General features: G+C 34.9%; 4 protein-coding genes across 10 annotated transcripts; 2 read left to right on the top strand and 2 right to left on the bottom strand.

Annotated features, from left to right (window-relative positions):
* Positions 1-1,735: 1,735 nt before the first annotated feature.
* Positions 1,736-9,776, bottom strand: LOC114749629 (uncharacterized protein Cbei_0202). Of its 4 annotated transcripts, XM_028938155.1 has the most exons (15): positions 9,474-9,776; positions 9,148-9,210; positions 8,120-8,563; positions 7,603-7,674; positions 6,991-7,116; positions 6,676-6,888; positions 5,869-5,916; positions 5,527-5,688; positions 5,023-5,184; positions 4,585-4,678; positions 4,391-4,509; positions 4,248-4,292; positions 3,614-3,979; positions 3,277-3,338; positions 1,736-2,211 (listed from the first exon to the last, which is right to left on the bottom strand). In XM_028938155.1, the coding sequence occupies exons 1-13, from the start codon at positions 9,705-9,707 to the stop codon at positions 3,746-3,748; spliced, it is 2,016 nt and encodes a 671-aa protein (XP_028793988.1). In that variant the 5' UTR covers positions 9,708-9,776; the 3' UTR covers positions 1,736-2,211; positions 3,277-3,338; positions 3,614-3,745. The 4 variants fall into 4 exon arrangements, with proteins under 4 accessions (XP_028793988.1, XP_028793987.1, XP_028793989.1 ...); XM_028938154.1 differs by lacking the exon at positions 1,736-2,211 and having other exon boundaries at positions 2,900-3,338; XM_028938156.1 differs by lacking the exon at positions 1,736-2,211 and having other exon boundaries at positions 2,900-3,335.
* Positions 9,777-10,685: 909 nt separating this feature from the next.
* LOC114749634 (polyubiquitin 9) lies at positions 10,686-14,250 on the bottom strand. Its single transcript, XM_028938168.1, has 5 exons — positions 14,124-14,250; positions 13,831-13,880; positions 11,957-12,142; positions 11,722-11,761; positions 10,686-11,037 (listed from the first exon to the last, which is right to left on the bottom strand). Exons 2-5 carry the CDS (start codon positions 13,831-13,833, stop codon positions 10,955-10,957), a joined length of 312 nt encoding a protein of 103 aa, XP_028794001.1. The 5' UTR covers positions 13,834-13,880; positions 14,124-14,250; the 3' UTR covers positions 10,686-10,954.
* Positions 14,251-16,147: 1,897 nt separating this feature from the next.
* On the top strand, positions 16,148-18,958 carry LOC114749633 (calcineurin subunit B-like). Of its 2 annotated transcripts, XM_028938166.1 has the most exons (6): positions 16,154-16,298; positions 16,400-16,524; positions 16,648-16,744; positions 16,856-16,965; positions 17,652-17,726; positions 18,624-18,958. In XM_028938166.1, the coding sequence occupies exons 1-6, from the start codon at positions 16,229-16,231 to the stop codon at positions 18,672-18,674; spliced, it is 528 nt and encodes a 175-aa protein (XP_028793999.1). In that variant the 5' UTR covers positions 16,154-16,228; the 3' UTR covers positions 18,675-18,958. The 2 variants fall into 2 exon arrangements, with proteins under 2 accessions (XP_028794000.1, XP_028793999.1); XM_028938167.1 differs by lacking the exon at positions 18,624-18,958 and having other exon boundaries at positions 16,148-16,298; positions 16,856-17,002.
* A 955-nt stretch (positions 18,959-19,913) lies between these two features.
* Positions 19,914-23,772, top strand: LOC114749632 (myosin-binding protein 7-like). 3 transcript variants are annotated; one of them, XM_028938164.1, is made up of 4 exons: positions 19,914-20,416; positions 20,534-20,699; positions 21,421-22,753; positions 23,370-23,772. In XM_028938164.1, exons 3-4 carry the CDS (start codon positions 21,458-21,460, stop codon positions 23,391-23,393), a joined length of 1,320 nt encoding a protein of 439 aa, XP_028793997.1. In that variant the 5' UTR covers positions 19,914-20,416; positions 20,534-20,699; positions 21,421-21,457; the 3' UTR covers positions 23,394-23,772. The 3 variants fall into 3 exon arrangements, with proteins under 3 accessions (XP_028793997.1, XP_028793996.1, XP_028793998.1); XM_028938163.1 differs by lacking the exon at positions 20,534-20,699; XM_028938165.1 differs by lacking the exons at positions 19,914-20,416; positions 20,534-20,699 and adding an exon at positions 20,706-20,790.
* Positions 23,773-24,454: the final 682 nt, after the last annotated feature.

Below are 24,454 nucleotides of genomic sequence, written 5' to 3'. Positions count from 1 at the left end.
AAAATAATAGAGATCTTCTTTATAAAATTTATTATTTAAAAATATATGAAAACTTAGGTTTTTGAATGCAAGCAACTCATGAGTGCAGTTTCTCCAATTGCATGTAATATATCTTTAACAATTCTTCTAATTTAATATTCTCAATATTATAGAATATTTCTTTAGTATTGTCATCACTATATGGTAACTTGTCAACTGTCCTCTGCCAACCCTGTTACCTAGGTTTAGTGGTTCACAATTTTACAATATATCCTGTGAAGATTTCTCCAAAATGAGGTTCGGATATTTTATATTATTTATAAAAATAGTCGACCATGAATTTATTTATTTATTTTTTTGAAAATTTAACATGAAGAATTTTAACTTGAGTTTTAAAATAATATTGGTTTGTTAGTCAAGCAATACAAGATTTTAATTTAAGTCACTAATAGGAGATCAATGATAATTAGGCTTAAGGTGAAAGATTTTCAATTTCAATACGTATATTTTAAAGTAAGCTTAATGATTGCACCCTTTGGACTCAATAATATTTAAATACCAAACACCATATAATTTATAAAAGAAATAGCTTTCCATAGACCGGTTAATTTTTTTCCTATAAAGTATTGCATATTTATTGTAATTAAAAACGATGATTATTGTTTTGGGATTGTGATTTGTGACCATTATTGAGTTTTTTTTTTTTGGGGCAATAGATAAATTCATGGGCGCCTTTAGTAAGAAGCCAGAAGGAAAAACAAAAACGCAAGACTAAACAATACGGAATTAGACAAATAGACACAACTCGACCAATAAAGAACTTACGGAAAAGATGAACATTTTAATTGTTTTTTTTTAATAAAAAATACATATAACTGAATGCCAAAGTATTAAATTACTATTTGTTGAGATAATATAATCCATAATGGGTTTGATTGTTAATAATGCAAAGCTGACATAGAGGGACAATTTTGATGACATAGCAATCATATTTAACTGATAGCAATTAAGCAGTTTGATGGATGATGGATGTGACCCAAAGCTTACGTGAAATGTTGTTTTATATATGGTTCACTTTCATTTTTCATAGTACTTCATTGTCAAAAGTTAGCTGAACTGGGGGGAAAAAAAATCGATTTACATGAACCATATTGTCTGAAACTCGCTAATGTTGAGTTGGATTAATTTTTCAGATCAAACATACTCACTTTCAGGGGTTACAAAGAGAAAGATCGTGAGTTTGTAGAATGAGGAAACACAAGCATTCAGTATTCATTGACCAAAACATACACATTGCATATGTATCTTTTTATCAGAAATAATTACGTTTAAACACTGTCAAATATTAAAATATATTTTTTTATGGGATTTAGATTTTGGTTTCTTGTAGTGTAAGGGGCTGACATCTTCAACTAGATCTAACTTTTGTCACGATAACGAGAAAAAAACTGTGCAGTTCCACGTAAGTAATCATTCATTAAAAAGTCTCACAAGTAAACATCATGCAATGATAAGTTTCAGTATTAAAAATGAAAAGAAGTATATAGTTTGAGCCTAACTTTAAATCCCTCCGCTTAAAACTTATTCATTAATGGTGTCCTGGTGCTGGCGTCTACTTCATTCGTTGACAAAGTTAAATCTTGATCCCTAAGATCAGGTAAGTGGCAACTAAAGTTTGATATATATATATATATATATATATATATATATATATAGGAGAATACCACAGAATTATAGAGAACAAGATGCAAGTAAACCAATCATTCTGTAAAAGAGAAGATAGACTAATTTGTAATTTCAGAGCCATTCCACACTTGGATTGGTCTTGTAATCTCAGGACAACACTGTCCCGTGTCATAAAATTCTCAGGCTTCATGCATATGCCTTGCCTCTCCGCTGTCCTCTCTCTCTGTCAGAGTCACCACTAGGGTTGAAGACGATGCCACCAACCATAACAAGGGTTGGCAGATTTATTTTTCTTTAATTAAACTCATCGATCTTGGTCGACAAAAGCAACTTGTTAATCCTTTGTGCTATGCTTTTGAGACACGTATCATGGTGTGCCATGTAGCAAGACCATGTGACTATATTAGCTTCCTCAAAACTCTAATAAAAATAAGAATCATGAACTCCTCCTTTGTCCTTTCCCACATAGAAAAATGCAAGTTCCCACCGATTTTGTTTTTGTTTTTTTTGGGTAATATTGCCATTGCATTGGATACCATGTCGGTCCTAATTAACAAAAGGAAAAACAAAGCAGTTATAACATGTTCTTTTCTTGTGGGGGCATTATCTTCAATTCAGTAACATTATGGGTATTAAATGAGCTTCTTATTACTAAATACCCATAAAGGCATCATTTGGATTTGAGCTTTTACTTCAGATGATACCTTCCGTACGTTTCATATCCTAATAGATAAAATAAATGCATAAAAATTACTGCAACATACTAATGATAAGAAAATAGGTACTGATATATATATTTTCTTAAATATTATAACATACATAATCTTTCAAGCATATTTACAGTATAATTACTCAGGCTGATTCACTCAACATCACAAGAGCCAACGAATAGAAAAGAAAGAGGCTAACCCATGAGCTCAACAAAAGCATACATTTCGTTTGCACATGCCGTCATAAAGATAAACAACGGACAGGGCCATTATGCCATGCCGTGATATAATGTACTACAAATATATAAATATATATATGGCATAAGTAATAAATTATTATTCTTCATGATTAGAGGAATATATAACTTTCGGCGACAGACTTTGTTTTTTATGGTGACCACGTTCATTGGCTTTAAGATATCAAGTTGTCTAGTATTCACTTATTTCGTCTCAATATTATAGGTTCTTTCATTGATTAACCAATCAAAAGCTTTTACAAGGAAGTAGAATTTTTAAATGACTCCTAGCACAAAGTGATTCTTTGGCATGCCAAGCCAAAGAAACGAAAATTCATTAAGTTTACTAGATGGGCCCCACTAAAAAGTATACCTATTTAGTCCGCCTAAAAACATAAACCATAGACAAAATGAACTATTTTAATAGCATTTCCTATGCTTGAAGTTATATATCAAGGGCTACCTATAAAATGATCATTAACTAACCAAATTGATGGGCACCTGAAGTTACAGCTACCAAGTCAAATGTTCAGAATCTGAGGTTGTAGTTATAAGCTTCAACATTCAAACGGCAAGGAAGTCTCTCTTTATGCTTCTCAATTTATGCCAAGATCACTGGGAAAAAGAAAGCGGTCGATCAAAATTGTTCCTAGGGTTATGATTACCTCAGTGCATCATGCCTCAGATCAAAATCGTCCAAAACTAATCACGGAACTTTTTACACCTGCTGCACAAGCACAAGAGGAAAAAGAGGCTTCAAAATACAACCTATGGTTTTCCCGATGACTTGGAGGAAAGAAAAAGGAATTGACAAAGCTTATTCGAAGTTCCTCGAATGAACATAATATATGGAATTGTGGATGGACTTATCAGTGATAGGTGCATTGTTTGCAATTTCAATTATGTGATGGCTAGTAAATATCCATGTCGTGTTTTACTGAAGAATTAATAACAATCTCTTGAAAAAAGACTAGTTTTACCCAAGAAGCGTTATTTCACTACCTCAAATACACGGTGATGAGACTGGGATAATCGATCCAATTCCACTATCCACAGCAATTTGGAGAATATCACCTGTAAACTTGTGCACCTGGCAATACTAGCGGGTAAAACTGAGCAAGAGTCAGATGATGCCTAGTACTTGACAAATCCAACATTCTGAGCTTTGCCCAGAACAGACTCAATGTCACCATGAAATAACCCGAAGTTTTTTGCCATAGCAAATCCGGCATACATTCCATCCACTGCTGCACTAATGATTCCACCAGCATAACCTGCTCCTTCGCCAACTGGGTAAAGACCTTTCAGAGATGTGCTTTCATAAGTGTCAGCATTGCGTGGAATTTGGATAGGAGAACTGGTCCTAGTCTGGAGTGAAAACATTGACATGGAAAGAGTGTAACTTAGAAGTGAAGAAGTCAAATCTTGCAGAAATTTTCATTGCTGACTGCATATAGAGCCCAAATCTGTGAACTACTGTGGGCATGCATGTGCATGTGTGCGTCATGGGACAATTTAAAACAGACTTTATCCATTCCGATAAGATTAATATTATCGACACAAGCATCATTGTACAAAGATTTTTAAAAACAATAAAAATAAAAAAAAATTTAGGAAAGTAAAAGCATCTTATTACCTCTACACCATGAAGGAGTGCCTCTTTAGAGATAAATCCTGGCAACTGAAACGGGAAGTTCAGGAAAAAAATTGTGCTTGGTAATTAGAACAGATAATTTTCAAGAGGGCACTGAAGTATTAGAGTGGAAGAGTGTAGCCAACCTCCTTGTCAAATGCTACAATTGAATGCTGTAAAGCCTCTGTTATGTGAACAGGAAATAACTGATGAAGATTTACTGCCTTCACACCCAAACGATAACTTGATGGAGGCACCGATGTCACTGGAACAAACAAGTTAGCTAAGTTAAACTTAGTTCTGCAAATAACAAATGAAGGATAAAGTTTGAAACATTTACCAGATAGCTTCCCTTCCAAAAAGTCAGTCACTGTCTGGACAGGCACTGTAAAGTTTCCCCCTCCCATTGTGGCAGCTCTTTGCTCAAACTCTTTCTGAACAATAGAAGTATTAGATGCAACATTGATTCTGTAAGTTTAAATTTTGGACTCTGCTATATAGTTGGCAAAGAAGCACGAATCATTTTGTATATCGGCAGTTTTGAAAAAGAAAGAGGTTGAAGATTTTTAAACTACATAATTTGATTACTAGAGAATTAAAACATCACTTATGGGTTTCAACATTAGGTTTACTATGGCAACATGAACAAGGAAGTCCCATAATTTATTTTGCTCCACTTGGTAAATATAGACATGAAAGAGAAAATAAAAGAAATGATATTTCTTTTTAAAATACTTAAGAGAACAAGAGTACTAAGCATGGATTTTGTGAGACCTACCTGAAATTCGACACCTGCAAGAGGCCCATAATAATTTAAAGCTTCAAAATCCTTCATTGTGACTGTCACCACAAGTGCAGCATTTGCCCACCTAGATGCTCGCCGAGAGAATGACATGCCATTGATGCATAGTTCAGATGGATTTGTGCTGGTGAGAACCACCTACAAATTTCAAATTTTCCATGGTAAACTTCCAGTCCACTACATTTGACATGTTATGTCCCACGCAAATTAAAAATAATCAGTATTAGTTTTGAGCTCATAATCTCAGGGCAACTAAATGCACCCCCGGCTCTATGAATAAGAAATTTTCCATACCAGACCATTACAGTATGTGTTACGCAGTGATGCATTTACGTCAATAAGTTAGCTTGTCTATTCTGACTATGATGAATGACTAGACCTATAAGTAAGCATCTTGCACTCCAATGTAGCTGTTGATGAAATAATATAGTTCATGTTCCAATCAATCATATGATACGGAAATTAAATGAGGAAACATACCTGCCCACCTGGACACATGCAGAAAGAGTAGCAACTACGATTTGCCATCCCATAGTTAGATAAATCACGACTATCCTCTTCATGAAAGTAGTTGGCAACTTTGTAATCTGCCACTGGCACTCTACCCCGTCCACTACGAACCTCAGAGGCCAATTCAGAATACTGAACATATATATGAATAAATTTGTGTCATGATCAAAACAAAAAATAGAAAATAAATCATGATATTAAAAAGATTTGATAATAAAATAAAAATTTTCTACCACTACAGAGCAAATCAATGTAAAATTGCAAGTTCAACCAATGCAATATGTGTTGGTCCGAATTTGAATACGTATTAACCTGTATGCTGTTTATTAGTTCTTGAGGATGCTCAATCCGCAGTCCTACCTGTTAATAATAAACAACAAAAGAAAACAAGACACATTATTTTTGAGACAAACACCACAATATCTAATAATATAATTCTATTCGAAAGAATAAGTTCAGATGGGCCAACATATGGATGCTAGTGCAACAATTCCCAACAACAACAAAACAGAAATGCTAACAAATTTTAGAAAACCCTATTTGATCAGTTTAAGTATTGTAAACTGGCCCAATGAAAATACTTTCTGGTAAGAGCCATTGCACTAGGTAACAGCATCTATTGTTCCGTTTCCACCAACACAAACAAAGGAACCAGTGTCAATCCATCAAGGTTCTTGAAAATGTTAAGAAATTGTGCAGCTCTCAATCAACCACAATGATGTGATACATAGAAGCATCCAATGGAAAAAGGTCCTCACTTGTGCAGGACAAGTTCCTCTCTGCCAATGAAATGTCAACTAATTTCCTAAGAACCCCAGGTTTTGTCAAGTCATACTTGGGTATTGTACCTCTATGTTACATGATAGATCAATACAGCAGAATGTTGAAACCTTGAGTGTCAAACTAGCCCCATCCCAAGTGGAAGAGGTAAATGAAGCACCGCAAAAACAACACAAAATCACTCTCAGTGGAATCTCTTAAATGTAGAGGGAGAAAAGCTACAATCTTCTAACAGGCAGATAATCAGACGAAGTAAACTCATCTATACGCAAACAGATAAGCATCAACATGCTACTACATTGAAGTGCAGATTGAAAGATCACATGTATAGAAACTCACGGCAAAATCTTTTGGTTCCAAAACCACATTATGAGAAAGAAGCATTTGATATGTATCACGAGCAGAATGGCCAACAGCCAAAATAACTGCATCATATTCCATCTTCTGGCTGTTTGCTTGTAATCTATCAGTCGAGTCAGATACCATAACCCCCAGCACATGTCCATCTTCAATGATTATATCGTCTACTCTGGCCCCAAACTTGATGGAGACCTAAGCACCAAAACATTGTCACTTGGTCTCGGTCGTTGCAGACAAAAGAGCAATTTCATATGCATGTATTTTCAATATAAAGAGGCTAGGAAGGAAACTAACGCCCAACTCTAGCAGATGTTGCCGAAAGTTGCGAAGCAACGGAACCAATCTATCTGTTCCTAAATGGGGCTTCCCATCAACTAATATGTTTTGGGGAGCTCCAAACTGCACCAGAGTTCTCATTACCTAAATGAAGACATTAAGTCAGCCATTGAAATAAGTCATACAAGTTGGAGAAAAACAAAAAGGAAAAATCTATTCAGGAGTAAAAGCAAAAATTTATGTTTCAAACTGTATATAATAATGGGACCAGTGACTTAGACAGAAGACAAATGCCTAGACAAAACATCGAACGCTATGCAGTGCTTTTGGTGGGGGAAACACTCAATTTATCTCTTTTGTCAAAAGGCAACAAGCCATACCTTTTACGCCCATGAGAAGCTATTATAAATGCTGGAAGAGTGCAAAGTTCGTATAGTGGTCTATCAACACAAATATAGGTGACAGTATTCTTTATTACTTGAGTTCACACTAATAATTACTATCAATATTTGGGTTTCAGAAAAACCATTCAGTACCATTTATCAGAAGACCTGCGAGAAAAAAGGGCTAGATAGAGACACATACATGAAATGCACATATCTACTTCATATATGTAAGGCATACACTAACCGCAAGAACACTGCCACTATTTCGTCCGATTCTAGTTACCAGTTTCCCATCACTCCAGGTACCTGCACCACCCTGCCACAAATAAGTCCTTGGTAAAGTGAATAAATAATCAAACTAAGATGAGACGCTAGTGAGATAACAAAAAAGATAGAGCAAAATCACAAATGAGGCCATGAATTAACTCATTATGCGGTTCATGATGAATTTAATATGCATTTTAGTAGTTCTTAGGTGTGTCTATCTGTGTATTCACAGCCGCTTATGAGTTATACACGAGGCTTATGGTACAACACAGTACTCCAATATGCTAATTTTTTGATTAATCTGTATATTTGACAAGAATATGTCAATCTCTCAGCAACTGAAAGTAAAAGAAATAAATTGGATGACTTTGTAAGCAGTGTTCAAAAATTTATGTCCAGACCTCAGAAGTGAATGCGATTTTGAATAAAACATCTACTAGGTACCATGACAACAAAAACATTTTGAAGAAGCAAATCCAGAGGCAAGGCACAACCTCCCCAAAGCAGAAGTTGCTTTCTGTTTCTAAAATCCGACGAACAACCAGAGCACCAATATCACGCCCCCTTTTTTCAACAGCCTGGCCTCTCTCCATCAATGTTACCTCTGCACCAAGCTCAGCAAGAACAAGAGTAGCAAAAAGACCTGAAGGCCCGCCACCCACTACTGCAATTTTTGGTTTCCTAGTTCCTCGGATTTGGTACAAATCTCCTGAGAAAATGTTATTTCTGTCTATATTTGTTGCTGCATCTTCATCATGATCTTTGTAATCGTGTATTATACTCGTCAAATCACCCAAAACTCTTCCATCATGCACATGCTCTACAAGGCCAACTTTAGGCTCTAGCCGAGAAATGAAGTCCCAAGTTCGAGGCTCTAGATTGAGGAGTTTTTTTACATCCATGTCCACAGTATGCACAAATTTGGGCTCCTTTAATTTCTAAAAGGAATCAGTGAAACAAAATAAGTGCACTTCAAATCAACAACTTATTACAACCTGAAAACAGATGAGACAATGATTTCACGATAAGGAAAATCAAACAACTGCTGCACAATTTCTGTCTACTTGAGTGCACATGCAGGCTTTCACTTAGTCCATTTGGCATCCATGTTTTACACTTTTCATTTCGTCATATAGATGCATGCCGGTTTAACACAAAAGTAAAACTAATATACATACACAAGAACTATCGAAATCTGAAGATGCTCTGAAATCTATAATGCCCATAACTAATCACTGGTGAAAAACTCCCCCCCCCCCCCCAAAAAAAGGGATGTACTAAAATCAGGACAATAGAGTTCAAAATTATTCTTACAACTAAATGCAGTTTAAAGAGCACATATTTTCATTAGAAAACTAAATCATGAAAAAGTTGTAAGCCTAAAAAACTTTTCAGTTACTATAGCACCCTCAACATCTATTAACATCTTGCTCAAGATTCTTTTTTAATGATTAATTTAGCAAGATAGAATGATAGATAATTCAATAAACACATCTGTGGGCCAGTGCAGCATTGAACAAACCTTCCTGGCATCAAATGATTTCCGAACAACCGAGAAAGCTTCACGTGGTAACAATGAAGCAACCTGGCACAAGAATTGAAATTTGAATGTTATCATAACTTCGAATGCTTCCACGTCGCTGAGGTTTAAAGCAAAACAACTATAACAAAGGCAAAGCAAATAGTGTACATAACAAGAGAAAATTAACTGACAAGATACCGGACATTAAGGCTACACAAAAGAACTTTAAATAATAGAATTTACCCGAGAGAGAGCTCTTAAGGACTTCATATTTTTCATCCACTCGAACTTGAGAAAAAAGACACCCCTGAAAACTCAGAACTTACCGGGAACTCAAGAACTTTGGCAATCTCTTCAAGAAGCCCATCTGAAACATCGAGAAAATCCTTGCCAGGATCCTTATCAATTGGAACCCCGAGCTTATAAAGCCTCCATGTACCCTCAAACTTGTTCTCATCCTTCAAGTCTTTGAGAATTTCTTTATGCTTGGATTTTAGCTTCTTCTTCTCCGATGGGTATCTCCTCTTGCCGGTTCTCTTAGCACATAAGATACGGAGCATTTGGTGACCAGGACAGGGAAACCTGGTCGCAGGATTACGGGGAGGTTGAAAGTTAAAAGCACTAAGCTTGGAGGAGAAAGAGCAGGGAAGAATGTGCATGGCTGGTGAGGCTAGCGACAGCAGAGCACTGAGCGAGGCTGCAAAATTATGAAGTCGGATAAGAGGCCTTCCCCGTTATGAAATGGAACGAGTCTTGGAATCTGACTCGGAAAGGACTCATCGTCTGCATTAAAGTGAAACAATAAAAAGCTAATCTTTTGCGCGAAATCGCAGAACTTTTCCCCCATTGGCGTTTACATTTTACCGCCACATCGATGATTAAACATTTAATAGTTTTAATATAAATTTTTATTATTAAAATATTGAATAAATTATTAAATTATATGTAATAAATGTATTGATATGTACTGTTATAACAGCTAGTTGACTAATTTGAAAAGATTAAGAAAGTAAGTTAAGTAAGTTGAGTTAGTTATTTGTCCTAAATAAGTGTTGTCTTACCTAAAATATCCTTACTGATTAAGTGTATTGGCTAGAACTACTATTGTTATAAGGACTACTTTAAAAAAATATATAAATATAAGAAACAAAACAAATTAAGATCTTATATTTAAAATAAAAATAAAAATAAAATAAAATATTATATTGAAGATCGGAAGTAGTATTGATTTAAAAAACTTATTTTCCTCTTTTTTGTGACTAGAGGTTTCTTTTTGAATAGCAAAAAAAAAAAAAATCACTTGAGCAACTACTAAAAAGTTTTTCATATCAAATATCATGTAATTCAACTTCTTTGAATTAATAAACGGGTGTTTGGTTTCTCCAAAAACATTTTTAAAAAAATACTTTCACATAAGTTAAAACAAACTCTTTTAATATTTACTTTCATATATCTAAAATCACTTTTAAAACTATAATTTGGTTTCACTCAAACATCCCAACACTTCAGTGCTACAAATTAAAACCTGAGAAAAGAAATGGCCAGAGAGAAAGAAAAACTTGTTAATCACATCAAACGGGTTTAAGAGGTGGAAGACGGTATTTCAACTCTACAGGCACCAAAGAAACTTCACAAATGGCACCTTGATTGGATTAACTGGATGGTACTTTTGGATCATCACATGAAGTTTTCGCCTAAAACAGTAACAAAAAACTAGTTTAATGGTTGGGCTTAATTAATACAAAGCTGCTAGATGGTGATGTGAGGTATGAGAGTGAGTGAGCCTTCTGCTGCAGCACTATGGCTTCTACCAACTGGCACCATCTGAATCCCGTGATGGGTAGAAATCATTTGGCTTCACAATGTTGACCTCCTCAAACTCATTGTCATCTACAACACAAGGACAAAATTTTCAGTATGTCCTTCCACACAAGGTAAGATAGAAGTAAAAAAACGTGAAATAGTCTTCTCAGACATTCCGGACTAGGACATATTTAGACTTCCATTTTTCATTTTTGTGCAATGTCTATGTAATTATTATATCTTCAATGCATGTGTGCACATGGGAGCTTTACCAATGAGAGAAGGGGGGGCACCATTTAAGACAAAACCCAAATCAAAGTAGAAAAAGATAAACAGGACTGTCTAAAGAAAGACCATCACGTCATCTAAAAAATGTCATCAACTAATTATATTTCTGTTAGGTATCACTCAAACTATAGAAGATTATTCCTCAATATGTGATTCAACATTGACAACAACAGAAAGTGTAGCTCCTCCATGAAGGAATCAAGTCTGACTAGTGCAGCTCAGCAGGACGTTCAACGCATATGGTGAAAATAAATTTTGAACAGAAACAACAATTTCCTTAGTTGTTTTAAAATTTTCCTTAGTTCATTTATCTCCTCGTCTCCGTAGATTTGAAAAAATGAAAGAGGCTTCTCCCACCTAAAAGGAGTCTAACACGACCAATCTTTTGAAGTCTGTCAAATGGATTAATTACCAAAAATTTAAAGCAAAACGGCAACAGGTATATCAGGAGGAGGGATGGAGTGGTAAAGGTAAGATAAATACCTCTTCTCAAGGTCAGTGCTACAACAGCATCATTTTCAACCTGAACAGGAAAAGTTGTCGGAATTCGTCAACATTTATGACACAAGTAAATAATGAGCACAAAGGCCATTATGGGGGTAAAGAGGTTAAAAATGAGTGAAATAAAGATACCAGAGAGTAAGACATAACCTAAATGCTGGTATTTCAAGAAACATACAAAGAAGAAAAAACCACACAAAGCATGCAGCAGCAGTACCTTTTGTTCAGCCAGCGTTTTTGAGTCATCTAATACTTCCCCTGTACCAGGTAGGATTAACCGCTGATTATTAACAGGCTTATCAATGAGTTCTTCCAAGTTCTGCTTTATGTCAAGAATTTTGTCAGATGGCTTGCACCGGATGAAGTATGTTGTCTTATTACGCTTAACACGAATGTACATATCCTATCGTGCAGCCACAGTCCATATCAGTCATAAATTTTGATCAAGCACGAAAGATACATGTACATAATTATAACTTCTAAGCAGGATCATGTAATAAATAGAAACAGGGCCCTATTTATGAGTAAGACTAGCATTAAAATAGCATCTGACACTTAATCCATCTTAGAATATTAGCAGTTTTATGGTCTAAAACTATGTTAACAAATATCAGGATGACACCTCTATCCCTTCATAAGAAATCATATAAATGTCCAGTTTAGAAAGACTGCAATAGTCCTTTTCAGATGCAAACCAAAAGAACTACATTATAGCAAAATTCTAACCAAAAGTATCAAACTAATTAAGCTCCTATCTTCAAAATTTAATCTGAATTTATGCAACTTATGAGCATCAGCATGTTAAAATATGAAAGAAATTAGTATCACACTAATAAAGACCAAGGAGATCAAAAGGGCCAAGGATCCAGAACAAACACAAGATTTGAAATGGTAATTTCACACATGTACGTATAAATCCCGCCTCCCCAAATTCTAATGACAGACTTAGAAGCACATTTTTAATATATAAAAACATAAGCAAAGAACATTTTCATCTTTTACAGCAATTTTTACAACTTTCCCTCATACTGTAGACTGACTCTCGATTGGATTTTCAAGCCATACTCCACATACTCTAGCACAAACTTCCATTGGTCCATGATAAAAGCAAAGTCAATGACTTTCCAGAAATCAAAAGCGATAACTACTAAGGTATCTTATGAAGAAATGGAACTGAATGGAATGACAATTTATGTTCCACTCTATTATTTGAGGAGATTACTGATGAAATGGAGTGAGTCATTAATGAAATAAAATGGCTTATATATATTTTTTCTAATATTGCCTTTATGAAATAAAGCCACATACAATATTACATTAGAGTATGAGGGTGCATTTTTATTTTCAATACGAGTGTGAGTCATTCCATTCTTGACCAGGATTTGGAAGGACACAAAAATCGGTAATTTGAAGGGCAAAGAGGGGTCCTAGAGGCCATCCTATGCCGTTTCATTCTATTTTTTAATGGTCCTAAACAAGACTCAACCCACTTTAGCCATTCCGCTCCATCACTTGCAATCCATAAAAAACCCACATTTATACATTTGAAAGGTTAAGAGCAACTTCCCAGTTACATTAGATTACTTGAGAAGTCAACCAACATCGCAAGATCAATATGATTATCCACATTGAATCTATCAATCCCTAAAAGACTTTGTTAAAAGGTAAGTTGCAAATAACAATTTAGACAGTTGCAAATAACAATTTAGACAGTTGCAAATAAGAAATTCTCAGTTGCAAATTATGATACCTAACTGTCATTAATTCCTGATTTGCAACTTCCACTTTCGTCAATATTTACAGACTCTAGCAAAGTTTTTCGGGGATCTAACTGTCATTATATTTAAGGTGTGGGACCCAACTGGTTAACTCTCATCCTTCCTGAATAGAATTCTCCAATCCGAAAGCAAAATGAAAATTGTGATTTCTAGTAAATGTTCCAGTAAGCACTAATTGCCACCGCAGCTTTCTCCAAGACCATAAACAAGTTAAGAATTCAACTTGTTCACCCTCAAGGCCTTAAAACATTGGCGTAAACAACTTTGATTCGAAGGAAAGCGACCGAAATATGTGATTAGAATAGCCGCTTACCATTTATCTCGCTTCCGATGCTCCTCCTTGGCGGGGAAAATTTACCGGCCCTGCAATCCAAAAAAGCGAAACAATAAAATCGAGATAGTGAAAATATTTTAACTCATGAATAAAAAGAACTTTTCAAACATTATTGTTTAAAACTAGAATTTCGGAAGAAAGGGAACTTGATGGAGACGATTAACTTCGATTTGTGAAAATAACTAAACAGGAATAAATTGAAATGGGCAAGGCCCATAGAAAAGCAAAAGGAAAAGGAAAGTGGAGAAGATGTCGAAGAACATGATTCTAACCTTCGTCTTCTCAGGAAGAGCTTGCTCTGCCAGGTTCCGCACAGCTACTGGTTCTTCACAAGCTCAGACTTTGTCAATTCCCCTTTCGTTCCCTTACGAGCGCGTGCAGATGTGAGATGCCCGCGTCTGAACTTTCCCGGAAAAAAAAATTAATAAAAGGGATAATTATTAATCAATCATTTTATTCCTTAACAATTTACCGCGGAAAAAGCCATGGCGGTTCCAACTTCCAATACGGGCTATTGAGGTATGCATATACTTTGAAATCCAATTTATCTAAATTTTTAATGAATCTTTTAATTTCAGTTTAGTCTATTAATTTTAAAAAATATATTTTTAGTTATTTAATTTTAAAATTATTAATAAAAAATAATGATATTAAAATTTTGAATATTGATAAAAATATTCTCAAATACTAATATATTAAGTTTAATTTTTAAAACAACTATGATTATTACAAAATATCATCATTTCAAACTAACGATTATTAGGTTAAATAACTAAAAATATATTTTTTAAAATTAATAGATTAAACTATAATCTTGTATAAATGATAAAGTTAAAAAACCAAATATATATTTTAGTCAAATTTTTTTTTATATAAAATAGATTACGATTCATGCTTGATCAAAAATACGAATGTGAAATTCATTAGCAATATTATTACTTTCTTCCTACGTAATTTCTAAGTATTTTAGCAAGCGCTGTTTAAACTTGGAGATCAACCCGAATCACCAAAAGCTCATCCAACTTTCACGCGTTTGTATGAAATGATTGGAGAAAAACATTGGATCTTCCATCCATGCCCACAAGCTTCTATAACTTGACATGCATGGGCTTATCAAGTTGGGTCAACTAGCCCATAACCCGTATCCATGGCATGGAGGCCAGGTGATATTCCAATATTCAATTAAATCAAATCTATCATCCCTCCAACCAACAGGAATTGGTCCGAGTGGTAAGCGGTTCGGTTTCGCTTAAGTGAGGTTTTGAGTTCGATTTCTCATGGATGCAGAAAACCCCTGCTGGGAGACTCACCCACCATACCCAGGTACGTGACGCGGGTTGGATCCGGACTTAATCAGGGCAGAGCTCTGGTGAACCGGGTGAGGAACCAAAAAAAAAAAATCTATCATCCCTCCAATAAGAGGATCTGGCTTAAAAGGTTAGTCTCTCATAACATGACGAATCAGGGTTTAAATCTCTACTGAAAAAGGTGTCTACATTTAGTACCGAACAGTGTCTTGAATAGGATTAATTCCAATAAAAAAATACCTATGCTTTATCAAAAAAAAATCTATTTAATCAAATTAAGATTTGAATCTCCATTAAAAAAAATTCATATTTAGTACTCGATAGTATCTCAAACATATTATTTTTAATAGAAAAACACACATGGTTAGTAAAGACAAGAAAAATCTGTCAAAACCTTTTTTGGATTAGAAGCGGATAATACGTTATCAAAAGATTTGACTATTAATTTAAGCACAGCAAATCAAAGTTCACACCTGCATTATCCATCGAGACACGTCACAACCTACCATATTCAAAATTAATTAATGTCACCCTCAATTCAATGTGAAGAATCAATCAATCACAAATTCACAATATCAGCATATCCACAAAAGTTGTAAGAAAAGATTGTCATATTAATGGTTTGACATTACAAAGCACCTAGGTATATGATAGTAGTAGTACAATGCAATTGTACACTGGTTAACAATCAAATATACATGCATATTGTTATTTGAAAAGTTCAATTTTATCCTTTTTTTTCCTATTCTTTTCAGGGTGCTCCATGGTATTTGATCTGCTCCCTTCACTGATACTTCCAATAGCTTTTTTGGTATATCCACGAACACATTCAAGTGATTTTTCATCATTTTCTTTTAAAAAAAAGCAAAAATTAGCTTAAAAAAATTTTATAGGGATAAAATTTCTAACAGAACCACTTAATGTGTACCTTTCTATCGTAATCAATAATCAATTAATTGCCAAAATGCATTTACATGCGTTTTTTGCTATTTTCTTGACCTGCTCGTATACAGTAGTTGAGCTCTCATAACTGCTCTTCGCTCGTCCTTGTCTTCTTCTCCACAGCCACCATGGGCAATTCCTCCTCCATGCTCACCCAGTACGACATTGAAGAGGTTCAGGAACACTGTAACCACACATGTAATTCACCATTCTACGGCTTCCCTCAGAAACTCTTATTTCTTTGGTTTGCTTAATTTTTTGTTCCTTGAGCATGGTAATTGATTTCGATTTCGGTGTAGTCAATCAGCAGGAGATAGTTTCTTTGTACCAGAGGTTTTGTCAGCTTGATCGTAATAGGTGTGGGTTCATTTCTGCTGATGAATTTCTGTCTGTTCCGGAATTCGCTGTGAATCCTCTCTCCCAGGTTTCTTTCTCTGAAATCTGAATCCCTTTTTCTTTACGTGGGTTTGAATTTAATGGTCCATTTTGTTTTGTTCTCTCTCGGTACATTATGGAAATCAAATGGCATGTTAAATTAATTTCGCAGAGATTGTTGAAAATGCTATATGGATTGAATTTCAAGGAATTCGTGGCTTTCTTGTCTGCATTCAGCCCTCGTGCAACCTTAGAAAACAAAATTGAGTGTAATGAATATCTCTAACACCCACAAAAGTGCCTTCCAATACATAGGCGATTGATTGATTATTATACTTTCTACTGTTCAATTATAATCTGGGAGCTGTTTTCTTTTTCAGTTATTTTTAAGGTATACGATACAGACTGCAATGGAAAGGTTTCATTCACTGACATGCTGGACGTTTTACGGGATATGACCGGACAATTTATATCTGAACAACAGAGAGAGGTGAAAAATTATTGGACCTATTCTTCACTTCTTTGATGTAAGAAACGCATTAATCCTTTAAAAACGTGTTTGCGCTTCTTTTCGAAAAAGAACTCTGTCCGTTTACTTATTTTGATCAATCAGTTTATTATTGAACCTGTACGACATGAAGAAGAAAACCCGAAACTTTATATACTTCCCACTTCTCTGTCTCTGAAAGAGTGCTTAAAGTTGATTAATTAGGGGATAAATTGTACCAATAAAACTGGATATATAAAGACTAAAGGATTAGGGACCACAATAGGGACTGGCATACTGCCAAGCTAAAACAAAAAGCAAACGACAGCATGTAACTTCAAAATGTGGTAAATCTTTCTTTGGAGGCTTGGTCATGGTTACCTTTCTAAGATTCTGAAACTTTTAGGTCTAATGGCATTTCTCTTTATCAATAAAGAGCAAGGAGAGTCACACGTTGTTTTCATGTCTTTGTTTATTACCTCGACAAAAGAACAGAAATAAATGCAGTTTTAACATAGAAAAATACATACCTGAAGTGTATCAGCTCATTTGAAAATTTCTTAAATGAGGTTGAGAATTAAATTTCTAGGAGGATACCAATTTACATTTCAACTGAATAAGTTCAATAACGATGATTATGATCGGATTCTGATTACCTCTTTTGCATTTGGTTCCTTTAATTGATGCAGCAAGTACTGACACAAGTCCTGGAGGAAGCAGGCTATGAAAAGGATTCTTTGTTAGTCTTGTCTGACTTCAAGAAGGTATTAAAACAATTAACACCTAACCATGACTTGCAACACTGACATTTGTCACAAGTTAAATCCTTTTTCCAACCTATATATTAATGTGTTACCTTTAGTATCCTATTGCGTGGCTTTTTACTACTGTTGTGCTCATGTTATTTTGCTTGTTTGTATCATCAAAGGCATAAAAAAGTTTTGTTGAATAGTTGTCCAATGCAAGCTAGTGCACGGACAGAATTCTTTGCAGTAACACGAGGAAATAAGATTTTGAGGATCTTGAATGGGATTTCCATCTGTTGATCTATATTATCGCTCCTTCTCAAGTTCACAGTATACAATAACGGCATACCTCCACTCTCATTTCCATGGATGGTAGCCAGTTAAAGCGCTAAATCAACTTCAAAATTTTCTTCTGGCACTCATAAAAAAACACGAAAGTGATGCTTATCTTTGTCAGTAGGCTTGATATTATCATTCATGACGGTTTGAGGTTGACGATTGATTGTATAATTGCTGGATAATAATTTGTAGCACTGCACAAGGATAACATCGGATTCTTGACTATGTTTATAGCACAGCATTGAGCTCATCCTCCTCCTTTCTGCTTGATATTATATGTATATATATTTTGGCCAGGACTTCCTGCATGATTTTCTTTTTGGATGAGAATTCCTAAATAACTAGTTACCCACAAGTCATATCAAAACCTTGACATCTGAATATATAAATTGGACTTGTAAATGAAACTGAGTAAATAATTAATTTTCTGTTCACCCAAAAAAAATTAATTTTCTTATTAAGGACCTGTTTGTAACTCTCTTTTTGTTGAAAACCAATTCTTGATGTTTGAATGTATACTTTATTTGGTATGAATAGTGCTTGTTTGATATTTTATATATTGTTTTCTGTAAACAGATCCTTGGCAACTCAGGTTTGAAGATGGAAGTTGAGGTTCAGTTGGATTAGAATGAGAGTAATAATTGTCATTGAAATCCTCCAGTATACGACGTAGCCATCAAACTCAGAATTCTGATTTAGTTTGATTAGAAGAATATTTTCTGCATACTGTGTATTTTGTTGAAAATTAAGAAGAACTTCGAATTTTACGAGGGAGAATATTTTCTGCCATTTTAAACTCGACGAAATTAAATTTTTTGTCTGATTAGAAGAATATTTTCTGCATATTATGTATTTTGTTTTGTACACATAAAAATGAAATTATTTTCCCTGTTGAGAGAATGGCTTCTCTATTTTCGTCCCAAACCTCGACACATCTTCCACTTCCTTAATTATGTGATTAAACTTGAATAATTTAAATTTAATATACGTGCAATAGTTTATTAAAATATTAAATAAAAAAGAAACATGTCTAAATGGTAAAATTTGATTTAAACAATTTAAACTACATTAAAAAGAACATAAAAGAACGTATTTTATAAAATATTACGTCCAAATTTAATCAAATATTTTACATATAAGAATAAAGAGAAAGTGGAAAACTGCAAACAATATTCAGTGTCTGTAAACAGAAGGTAATAAAACTATGCCTATGCATGCCCTCAAATGTCAACCAAAGTATGAAACATTAAAATCATTAAGCATTAGATTTAAAAAGAACACTAATAACTTGTTAGCCGGTGCACCCCTCCTGATTTATCCCGGCTGATCAGAAAAAGACAAGAATCTCATACGGGCATGCTTTTATTTATTTATTAAAACTAATGTTATTTTATTTTTTAGTGATTACAAAAAATTTCAAAACATCTCAATTTTAGATTTAGTTATTTTATAATTCCCATAATATAAAAGGCTAATTTAGTAATGATATATTAGCAATGATTACACTATACTATCTCTAATATTTAATATAAGAACTAGTTGACTAATTTGAAGAAATTAAAAAATTTAGTTAGATTAGTTATTTGTAACAAATAAATGTTATCTTTCCTAAAACACTCTTATTAATTATGTGTGTTTGAATTATGTAACTATTATAAGAATTACTTGAGACCAAAATAAATAGTAAAAACAAAATAAATTAAAATTTTATATTTAGAATTAAATTAAAAATTAAATTAGTTCTAATATTAAGAATCAAAGTTAGTAATTTTTTTATAAATATTCCCGTAACTCCTATATTAACTCTGGGATTATTACATAGTTTTGTTTTGCGAAACTGTCATCAGCGTTTCCATCGCCACCATTTCTCGTTTTCTTTATTCGTTTCTCCCAGCATTTCGCAGAACTAGGATCTAACACATGGCTCCAGGGAGGACACTATGATCGTTTGCTTCATCATCACCTGGAAGGTTCTTCGTCCATGTGTGGAAGTTTGACTTGTGAGAGTCATTTGACCAAGTGGTCGGCAGAACATGGTTGTGTCCGACCCTTACACACCAGCTGTTTGAAATAATGCCTCAGTGACCGATCCCTTAACCTGAGAATTAAGGCAAAGGCTGAAATCTTGAACGAAACGAAATACGGTTTTGTTTTTTATGGAGATACAAAACCCACAGTACTTATTTGGATTTTTCCAACCAGAACTTTTTTTTGTCGCCTTTATCTTCATTTCTGGGTCCCCGTTTGGTGTGAATGACAAAGCACTTTGAGCGAATTTCCAGACGACTGGTGACTTGAAAAGGAAATGGATAAAATGGAAACAATTCAGACGTTAAGTATCCTTGTCTTCGGAATCCGCCTAGACGAAGGTAAATTCGGTTTCCAGTCTTTTTTCCCCTCGTTTATATGATTCTTTCTCTGTACACTATCATTACCATAACTCATTTTCTGCGCCGCTTTCCTTTCTTTTCTTGCGAACCAAACAGATTCGCTGGAGCTTCTTAAAGAGCAAACTCCTTTCAAGTTTCAATTTATTCTGATTTTTGCAGTAGCTGATTTTTTTTCCCATGGGTTTTATCTGCGTCAAGGAATACTATATCTGTCTCCGATCACCAGAGACTTCCCTTTCCTCTCGAGGCGATCGTTGTAAAAGTTATTCCTCCTCGCTTACTGTTTTCTGAAATTTTTAAACCTGATCACACAATTTTTTTTTTTTTCGCTTCTTCCCAAAGTTTTCGTAAAGGTAAGATCATTTATCTGTCTCCGAGCCACAGCACATGTAGTGGACCCCCAGCCCATGCACACCCGGGACGCCCGGGGGAAAAAAAAAAGGAAGTCATTTTAAGATTTATGTGTATTAGGTTCACCGTGTTGATTTGGTGTATTTGTTTATTTATTTATCGAAATATAGACTTCAACTAGAAAGGCTTAACGGTATTTTGCGTGGGCGTGAGACTCTCGGGAGGCTTGCGAAGTTATGGATTTTAGTTGTTTTCGTACTTTGATGAGCAAGACGTGAGATGTCGGTTGTCTCACATCCACATGGTGTGGTATTTTCTAAAACCTCAAGAAAAACCACATCATTTTGGGTGACATCTTTTAAGAAAGTTGTGAGAATCAATGAACAATACATTTTAGAAACCAGTTTTATTTTTTTTTATTACAGGGTCAAACTAGACCGTCTTAAATTCCTGTCTTATTGGTACATTGTATCCTCCATACACTTCCTACTATTTTTACTCCCACACACACACATTCTCTCTCTCACTCTCTCTCTCTCTCTATATATATATATATATATCTTGCCATTGAGGATTTTAGGTGGGTAGTGAGAATCTCAAGACTGAAACAAAAATTGCTTTTTTATGTCCAGGACTGGGGGACTGTTTCTGGATTTAAACTGAAAAAGCATGACAGAGACTGGTATATCATCTGGGATGGCTGAAGTTGATATTAAAGCCTTGAAGGAGACACTTTGTGCCCAACAACAACTTTTGCAGAATCTATACGCAGAATTGGATCAGGAACGAGAAGCATCAGCCACTGCAGCCAGTGAAGCTCTGGATATGATCCTTCGTTTGCAAGGAGAAAAGGCTGCAGTGAAGATGGAAGCAAATCACTATAAAAGAATGGCAGAGGAGAAGATAGGCCATGCTGAAGCCGCTCTTGAATTCTTTGAAGAGCTCATGAATCAGAAGGACATGGAAATGGCGTCTCTGGAGTTTCAAGTTCAGGCTTATAAACGCAAGCTTGTGAGCTTGGGATGTGATCTGAATACAATTGAACTTGACTTGCCAGAACAGAATGGAGAAACCAGTCAAAGTAGTAACCTGAGAAGGCTAAGCTCATTGCCGCCAATCCCTTTTAAGAACTCTCTAAGAGCCAATCTTAAAATGGCAAGATCACCTAGTCTTGTTTTAGATACAAAAATGGAGCAGATCGCTGAGCAGGAAGGTACAGCACAAAGCTTGGATTCGGCTAGCAAATCAGGAGACATCGCATATGGAAATGGAACCCTTAATTCTTACTGGAATCAGATCAAAAGGCTAGATGAAAAAGTGAAAGTGATGTCAAATATGAAACAGTGTGAAGAGGGGAAAGCTGTAAATTTGGAGAACAGAAGATGGAACTCATGTTCAACATTTTCACAGGGAAGCAGGATAACATGTGATCAACCAGACACAGTATCTTCTACTAGCTTGGTTAGTAACTTCTATGATGTTTTTGACATCCCACAACCTCATGAGAATCTCAAAGTTAGAGAATGTTGGAAAAGGGCACTTGCGAAATTGAATGCAGAAGCAGGGAACAGAGTAACAATACCAGACTCAGTATTTGGGGGAACAGTTGAATCAGTTGTTCAGCATAAACCAGACAGTCTTGATAGCAGGCTTGGCACAAACAATGACATCCAAATAACCAGTGCAAAAGATGATGTGAATGTGACTGACCAGAAGGAAGAAGCGACGAATGCAGATTGCAATACTCAAGCTGAGCTCCAGAAGCTGTATCAGAGAATTGAGAGGTTGGAGAGGGAGAGAACTAGTGTAAGGGAAGAGATTGAACCTGAAGAGAATGAGAGCGAACAATTGAGGTTGTTGAAAGAAATACATAGTCAACTCAGATTAATACAGTCAGAGATTAGAAGTTGGAAAACCAAAAAAGCCACACCTAAGGATGATGTGTCCTTTGCTCGTCTCCAAGAGGTAAGATATATTTAGAGATTTTTCCTTTTATATTTCATCAGAGGAAAAAGAAATTTCTTGCTGCTGCTGCTGCTGCTGCGTGTAAATGAATGATATTGATGAATATATTTGCTTGTGGGCTTGAGCCCAGACTGAATAGAGTATTGAACCGCAGTTCAACCCAAGCCTACTAAGCTTTAAAGGTTCATATGTTTACAACTTAACCTGTGTGGTTTTCAAATGGTAAAAGTTTCAAACCGGCAGAAGTAGCTCTAACTTGTATTTGTCAAACTTACTTTTCCGTGACTCTTAAATTTTGTGATTGGGCTTCAAAAAAAAAAAAAATCTACTAAGACGAGCTATTGGGTAACCGACTTTTTAAAAGGACGACTTGGTATCCAAACGCCCCCTTAGAGTTCCAATTTGATTCATTCGGTCTCGTATTACGTACAGACTCCCCATTGGACTGGGCAAATCAACTAACCTATGGGGTATGACCTAAACTAACCCACAAATTAATTTGGGAATGGGTTAATTTGGGACTGTTGCTTTACCTGAAATCTTGGATCATTCATGCTTTGTTTCCTAGTTGTTTCAAGAATTTGATGATAGAAAATTTCTATGAATACTTGAACAGGCAATGCTGCATTTTTGGCTCTAATTGATTACAGGAGCACCATCTCAGACAGCCAAGATGCTGGATTCATTATTTGAGGCATATGCCCTTTGTCTACGGAGAGGATTGTTCTTTTTCTTTTTTTATGAATTTTTTGTTAAAAAAAAAAAAAGTATGACCAATGAGTATAGATCTTTTGATTGAACTTGATGACTACAAAATGGATTCCGAGCTGGAACTCCATACTGTGTACATTAGGCACTCTTTCAGGGTTAACTGTGTTTTACTGTGTTGCCCTCTGAGATTGACCTTGTGGATGGAAGAGCTTCTTGAATCCTGATGCTCCGCTCACCATATAATGAGGTGAGAACATTCATTTATGTAATTTTGAATCTTGAATTCCTAATCTCATTGGCAGCAGAAATATTAGATGGTGGCCTCATGTTACTGCAAAAGTTCGTATAATTGAACCCACTAAACACAGACATAATAATTGTAGAACTATTTTTTTTTTTTTAGCTACACATGGATGTCCTCCTATTAGAGACAATTTTATTTGAGATACTGTCAGGCACTATATCTTAAATGGCACAAGACATAACAACACAGTAAACTCGTGAAACAGCCTTTTGAATCACATTTTCTTATGAACGAACCATCATAGGCATCTGCTAGTGATCCGCTTGTTGTCTAAATGCAATAAATTATAATTCAGTGTTATTTATTTCTCTTAATCCCACTTTATACCATAATTATTTAACAATAATAACCAAACCAAGGGTATTGAATATGGGAGATGCAAAGCGAATGAGAAAAATGATGAAATTAATTAAGATACTTTTAAAAAATATTAAGTGAAGAGATAAGAATATTGAGATTATGCTCTCTTCAGTCTTTTTTTATAAGATCATTTTAATTAAATTGTTGTTTAAGAAAATAATTAAAATTAGTTAAAAATAATAAACATGTATTTAATGTATAGACAACCCTAAGCACAATCTTATAAAAAGGATTAAATCAATTCGATTTTTGAGATCTTATAAAAAGGACAGGAAAGAGCATGCTATTTTGGGACCAAAACAAAATTTTAAACTAAATTTTATACT

The sequence above is a fragment of the Neltuma alba genome, unplaced genomic scaffold (assembly GCF_004799145.2).
Source record: "Neltuma alba isolate B1F8T4 unplaced genomic scaffold, ASM479914v2 tig00006103_pilon, whole genome shotgun sequence".
NCBI lineage: Eukaryota > Viridiplantae > Streptophyta > Magnoliopsida > Fabales > Fabaceae > Neltuma > Neltuma alba.
Note: the sequence above shows the minus strand (reverse complement) of the source record. Positions and strands in the feature narration are given on the sequence as shown.